The sequence below is a fragment of the Panthera onca genome, chromosome C2 (genome assembly GCF_046562875.1).
Source record: "Panthera onca isolate mPanOnc1 chromosome C2, mPanOnc1 haplotype 2, whole genome shotgun sequence".
In the NCBI taxonomy this organism is placed as follows: Eukaryota; Metazoa; Chordata; class Mammalia; order Carnivora; family Felidae; genus Panthera; species Panthera onca.
The window spans coordinates 14,046,652-14,053,946 of NC_138347.1; the positions used below are offsets into that span (position 1 = coordinate 14,046,652).

Sequence of the window (7,295 nt, forward strand, 5' to 3'; positions counted from 1 at the left end):
GCAATAGTTAGGAGGATTGAAATCAAGGGTCTGAGCGAGCATCTTCCCCGGGATAACTTTACATTATAGAAGCATGACAGTTCTCTTTATAAGCTTCTTATAACAATAATTAGATGCTGTCTCTACTGGCTCTTTTATTGTCTCTAATTGTCCCAAGTGCTTTACAGAGCTTCCTAACTGGAGGATCTCAGCACTGAAAGACCGGTGTGCCAAAAGCACTGCTTGTCTAAGCCTCTGGACGATTTGGGCAGGATCTGGAGTGGCAGAGCTCAGGGCATGGCTATTGTCTCTCAGCGAGTCCCACTTGATTATTCTACTATATCCTAAAGATGTGTAATGTGCCATGTGGGAAAAAGATTGGGAAGCACTGCCCTTCGGTATTCCTTCTTACAGTGTCTTTCATGGATGTCTTGTATCAGAATCCCTGGTGGGGGTATTGGGTAACAATCCTGATAGATGAGTGTTAACCCACATGTGTTCAATCTACCTCTCTAACAGTTCTTTTTTTTTTTTTTAAGTTTATCTATTTATTTTGAGAGAGAGAGAGAAAGAATCCCAAGCAGGCTCTGCTCTGTCGGCATAGAGCCTGATGCAGGACTTGATCCCATGAACTGCAAAATCATGACTGGAGCTGAAACCAAGAGTCGGACACTTAACTGACTGAGCCCCCCCACCCCCACACCCCAGGCGCCCCTACCTCTCTAACAACTCTTACTTTTATCCCCTTGTTTCTACTGCCACTCTAGTTTAGGCTCCTGTCCTCTCTTACCTAACTTGGTGTGATGGCTTTCATGAGACTCTATTGATTATCAATCCAGTGACCATTCCTTTCCTTCTTTCTAAGTTGGCAGAGCCTGCTTAGCACTATACCGGCAGAAAATGCCTGGTATATGCTTTTCCACCCTTCTCTGGGGCCCAACCATGAGAGGTGATTCCATTCTGGATCATGGGAATCCACTGTAAGGCAAATATGAAACGAATTCTTTGGAGATAGCAAAGGAGCTGTGGGAGAAGTTCTCTTTTCTGCTTCTTGGTTTTGGATGTTGATGCAGAGAAATATGAAGCATGCACCTGCTACAGCAATCCTGCAGCCATGGGAAGAGAATGAGAGTGTCCCAGCTCTGCGCCCTGATATCGTCAAGCTCTGAAGTAGCCCTGGAATTGCTTGTGTTCTTGTTTCCTATTAGTTGTGAAAAATAAACTTTTTGTTTAAGCAGGTTTTGGCTTGGGTTTTTGTTACTTGCATTCCTACTAGATACAATTTTAAATCTGGTCTTCATACATACCTCCAGGATTTCCCCATTCTAATTCTTTCCACACTGTCAGAGTAGTGATCTTTCAAAAATGCAAAACTGATCATGCCACTCCTAGCTTACTGCATGAGTGGTTCCCTTTGACTTCATGGCACATACAGTCTCATATGCCCCCAACTACCTTTGTAGCCCCACCTTCCATTAATTCTCCTGTCACTATGGCTATGGACCCTTTGGATCATCTGTGACTCCTGTACTATTTAACACTGTTGAGCCTTTGCTTTAAAACACTTCTTCCTGGAATATCCCCTAAAGCCACCATCCACCCCCCACCCCATACAATGCCCACCGATAAAAAACTCATTTTCAAGACCCAGCTCAAATATGTATCCCTTACATAATGAAGTTTTGCATTCCATGGCCACTGCCGCCTATTTCAAGGAGACTTGTTCACTCTCTCCTTCATCCCTAAAGTCTACAGAAGGCAGCAGGGACTTCCAGAGTAGAATGTATAACATTGTTTATTCATTTACATATCATTTTCCATTTAATTACCATTTCTCATTCATCTTCAGATCCCTAGTACCTAACAATATACCTGGAACACAGCTGATGTCCAATAAATGTCTGTAAGAATCAATGTCTGAAAAGACAAATGGAAGAGAATTCTTATATTATAGAGTAACCACTGGCATATATTTTAAAACTCATTTAAAACATTCCCTTGTAATTTCTCTCTCATTACTAATGAATAATAATATTTTGAAGCTGAAAACTGTATCTTTGAAGCTTATAAGACAAGAACTGTTTTTTAAAGTTTATGTATTTATTTTGAGAGAGAGAAAGAGTGCGTGAGAGCAGAGGAGGGGCAGAGAGAGACAGAGAGAGAGAGAGAATCCCAAGCAGACTCTGCACTGTCAGCATGAAGCCTGACACGGGGCTTGAACTCACAAACCATCAGATCATGACCTGAGCCGAAATCAAGAGTCGGATGCTTAACTGACTGAGCCACCCAGGCGCCCATGACAAGAACTACTTTTATTGTGCATACTGAAATTGACTCTTAAGATCTGTACATAGTGCATTTCTTGCTCCTTTGTAGAAAATCGAGCAAGATTCTTCCCTATGTTTATTCATGTCAGACCTTCTTTAAAATCAAAGAAATATGAAAGGAGAAATCAAGTTATTTATTAAATAATATCTTAAGATTTTTATTAAAAGAGAAAAGGGTCATGAACTTTATCCAAACCAATAAATATCCAGTAATGATTAATTAGTCCAGTACTGTGTCATTTTTTTAATGTGAGAATATAGTATTTTTCTCCTTGTCAAACCTTCATGTCACATGACCCTGTTTTTTTTTTTTCTTGTTTTTTTTTTTTAGACACTCACAAAAGTGAGACATTTTACTGCAATTGGTTTAGACAATTTCCACTAGGGGCTCCCTGCATCGCATTTCCTTTCATGTTGGGAGGCTCTGGAAAGGCTGTGGACCTTTTTGGTACCTGGCTTAAGGAGAGGTTGAGTAGGAGATACATTTAATGTGGATATTGGGGGACAGACTTATGTGGTTTGCAGTCACTTCCATGTCTAATTAGGCTATTTCTAGCCATCGTTGTGTGGGACTGGTTTCCAGGAATTCTCTACCATCCATTCCGCCAATTCACCCCAAATTTTTGACACGATGATGCAGGGTCAGAGGTCATATCTCAATATGAATTTGCCCCATGGAATTTAGCACAGGATGCATAGTGGAGAAAATAGTTCGAAATGTTGGAGTTAGAAGCTCATCTGTGGAACAAATATTATAGAACCAGGACAGGCAGTCAAGTAGTAAAAATACTTTTTTCAGAATTTTGTAATAATTGTAATTTTTGTTAGTGTGTACGTTTTTTGGTGATTTCTTTGAGCATTTAGCAAATGTTTAATTTTGCATTTAATTTTATATTTTTACGTTGTATTCTTTTACATAAAAAAGACTCTCAACATTGTATAAACTTCACACTTTACAGACCCTAGACCTTCCCTAAATAAACCTATATCAGAATAAAGCTTTCATAGGCGCCGTGTAGGATTAAGCTAGCTATGAGTTATGTTTTAAAATGACTTGCTGCTAATGTGTCTCCCTAAAATTTTCTTGGGTTAGGCTTTTTTGTAGACTTTCTAGAGAAAAATCAGGATGTTTACTATTAATAGGGCCCAAGATTTTAAAGCTTTTTAAAAAATGTTTATTTATTTTGAGAGAGAGACAGAGAGAATGCATGAATGAGTGGGGGAGGGGCAGAAAGAGAGGGAGGGAGAGAGGGAGAATCCCAAGCAGGCTTTGAGCTGTCAGGGCAAAGCCCAGCATGGGGTTCCATCCGACGAACTATAAGATCATGACCTGAGCCAAAATCGAGAGTCAGATGCTTAACTGACTGCACCACCCAGGTGCCCCTAGGGATAGTATTTTAAAAAGACAGTTTATTTTAATTTTTATTCACCATTACTACTCAGATACAGAGCTGGGTATTGTGCCCTGGAGGGCACAGCTAGCATCTCAGAATGGGTAGGTGGTGAGGGAGGAACTCATTTAAACAGAGTCATAATTGAACTTTGGCATTAATTCAAATCTTTTTTCCTTTCCAGTGTACAATGCTATATTTTGTTTCATTTTTCTTTTTTTTAAAGGTTATCAGTTTTTCTTTAAAGAGCAGAGCAATGTGATGGCAGAAGAAATATAGTGTAAATCATTCTATGATTTTTAGGGAAGGCTCTACTGTTGAATACCTTTATATTTTGGGAGCAAAGCTAATTTTAATTCCCTGAACTTATTTAGGCCTAAGTCACATGAAGTGTTTGGATTTTAAGATCTGAGTCATCCTAAGTGGCCATGGAGCTTTCATGAACAAAGATGGCGGCACAACTCTGTGAATTTTCAAAACGGCATCTTCTGTAGTTAATCAGTCAGTGGTTAGAAGGCTGGCAGAGTTTTGTGTTTTTCCAGGTGTTTCACCTTGCCTTTGGATTCAACTTGTGACCTCTATGTACTCCCAGAAATTTAGACCTTAGTTGCTGGTGACGGGGAGGAAAGTTATCTCTAGGATCTAAAGTAAAATTTTGGGGGCAGTATGTAAGACGTATTCTTTCCATGGCCTTGTGAGGACAACTCGTGATAGCTCTGTGCCTTTCTATTTCTGTGCCACGTGTCCTGCTGTATTTTCTGTATGTTTTCTACTAAGTGCCATTCTGGGCAATCTCAGTGCAAGTATCGAGAATAGGTTATTAGGTCTTGTGTGACTCAAGTTACTTTTGATCCATCTTGTCCCTTCTTTCATTCATATTTGAAAACTAAATTTCTACTTAAAGAGGAGTGCTTCCCTTCCCGCTCCTGAGAAGTGAGAAGTGAAATGTTGACCTCATATGTTACCTGGCCCTTCACAATTTCATCACATTTGTCAGATAATCTGCTTTTATTAGATCCAGTGAAAAACAACAACAACAACAACAACAAAACACATTTCAGGATAAAATTTGCCATTCATTTTTCTGTTTTTATTTTGTTACTATTTTCAATATTTATTTGAAATGCTTTTTTTTTAAAATAAGGTTTTCTTTAATTTTTATTTTGAGAGAGAGAGCATGAGTAGGGTAGGGGAGAAGAGAGAGGGAGAAAGAATTCCAAGCAAGCATCCCCTTGCCAGCACAGAGCCCGGAGCAAACTCCAGCTCACAAATCATGAGGTCATGACCCGAGCCGAGCTCTAGAGTCAGATGCTTAACTAACTGAGCCACCCAGGCTCCCCTCAATATTATTTTAATTTTTTTTTTCAACGTTTTTTATTTTATTTTTGGGACAGAGAGAGACAGAGCATGAACGGGGGAGGGGCAGAGAGAGAGAGGTAGACACAGAATCGGAAACAGGCTCCAGGCTCCGAGCCATCAGCCCAGAGCCTGACGCGGGGCTCGAACTCACGGACCGCGAGATCGTGACCTGGCTGAAGTCGGACGCTTAACCGACTGAGCCACCCAGGCGCCCCCCCCTCAATATTATTTTAAAAATAAGATCAACAAATCATAATTATTTGACAGTTCATTTTGAGAGTTAATCCACAAACTCCTTTTTTTTGTTTTGTTTTTTTTTACAATTATAAGGTTATTAGTTCAGGCAGTGGTCTCAAAATGTGATGTTAGATATAGTTCAGGTGGGAGTTATAATTATGATTAATTTTTTAACCGGTTCTTAAACCAGAGTAGCTATAGACAGAGAAAAAAAAATAAAAAGGAGACTTTCCTGCGAGTTCTGTAGCATTTGTCTTGCACATTACCAAAAAGAGAATTCTTTAATCAAGTGAACACTAAGAAATACGTCAAGTGTTAGTTGGATTCACTATTTATTATTTCGTTTGTTAATTCGTTTGACACAGATTTATTGAATTCCAACTGTGTCCTGTGGACACTGAGAGAGCAAGAATAAGAATTAACAAGCTCAGAACCTTTCTGGGTTGTATAAAGACTGCTTGCAGAGAATTAGATCTCGGGTCTGTGGGACTCAGTTCTTTGAAGTCACTGCAATGCTTTTTTTAGTGGACGGACACACTTTGTTTGAAGGGATCCGATGCCTGCCTCGGATGACATCACAGCTTTCTTAAGCAGCCGTAAAGACCTCTAACGCAAGGGCAAATCACATTAATGAGCTTTTTGTGGTGTCGTCAAGAATGAAAATGAGGGCCTGGTGTTTTTCACCACGCCCCACCGCCGGGGTATATAAAGAAGGTTCGGAGCCTGGGGAATCTATCACACAGAGGAAACACATTCCCCTGCTACCTGAGCCCTCCGCTGTGGACACCATGCACTGCAACACCTTCTCCGGGGCCGTCTTCCCAGGCTGCTACTGGGGCAGCTGCGGCTACCCCCTGGGCTACAGCGTGGGCTGTGGCTACGGCAGCACCTACTCCCCCGTGGGCTACGGCTTCGGTTATGGCTACAACGGCTGTGGGGCCTTCGGCTTCAGAAGATACTGGCCATTTGATCTCTACTGATTTGCTGCAATTTGCCGAGGCGCTGAATCTTCTCTCCCAAGGCTGAGAGGCGCCCCTCCACGTCCCTCCCCCTACCTCCGTCTTTAGTCCTCATTTGCCGCTCAACCTCCCAGGCGCTGCTTCTCGGGCCTAGCCCTGGAGTCCGGAGGGAAGAACAGGAACGAGCCGATGACGCCTCCAGCTGCCTTCCCTGCATGATGTTCTTTGAGACATTTTCAGAAACTTGATACCCAAACATGTATTTCTTCTGAATTTTTCACCACGCTCACAACTCTTGATAAAGTTGTGGGTGTGGGTGTGGAATTCTCAATAAACTTGTCTCAACCAGCATACTACTCACACCTGAGCCCGGTTTCCTTTCTTGGTGTGTGCACGTTTTCTGTTACACCGACTGGGGGAGGGAAGTGGATTTATCTTTCTCCCGTGGGCTTTAGAAGCAGTGAGGAAGCGAATAGTCCTTGATCTGGGTGTGATAAACAGTCCGAAGGGGCTGCTTGTGAGGAAAAGAAAAAAGCTTGTCTTAACTTTCCCTTAACTCTGACATCCACCTGCGATCTCTGAGCCAACAATGTCCCATTCAGTGCTTGGGGTCTGTCATCTCCCAACTCCTGCCCCTCCTCAAGGAAACCCAACATGGTGGTGGTGGGGGCATGGGGTGGTGGGGTGGTAGGGTGGTGGGAGGTGGGGAGGGTGGGGAGGGTGGAGGGGTGGGTGGAGGGATTTTCCACTTATGTCCATATGAGTGCAAATGAAACCCACTCTGTCCCCTCTCCCAGGGACAAAAAAAAAAAAAAAAATGTAGCATAAAATACCTATTAAAAGATTCTGAGGCCTCATGTAATAGAATAGCTATAGGTTTATTTTAGGAGTCTGAGAGTCTTTTAGGGGAAGGAATAGTTCTCTCCTAGCAAAATATCTTTGGTGTTTATTTTACAGCTTGGAAACTCCAGGTTAGAAACAGTGATGGAAAGCTTCTTAATCTTTGTACAGTCAATAGCAGGTAGTGAGTTTTACTCTTTAAA

General features: G+C 41.8%; 1 protein-coding gene across 1 annotated transcript; it reads left to right on the forward strand.

The window, feature by feature from the left end:
- Positions 1–6,001: 6,001 nt before the first annotated feature.
- KRTAP8-1 (keratin associated protein 8-1) lies at positions 6,002–6,595 on the forward strand. Its single transcript, XM_060638003.2, has one exon. The coding sequence runs from the start codon at positions 6,082–6,084 to the stop codon at positions 6,271–6,273; it is 192 nt and encodes a 63-aa protein (XP_060493986.1). The 5' UTR covers positions 6,002–6,081; the 3' UTR covers positions 6,274–6,595.
- Positions 6,596–7,295: the final 700 nt, after the last annotated feature.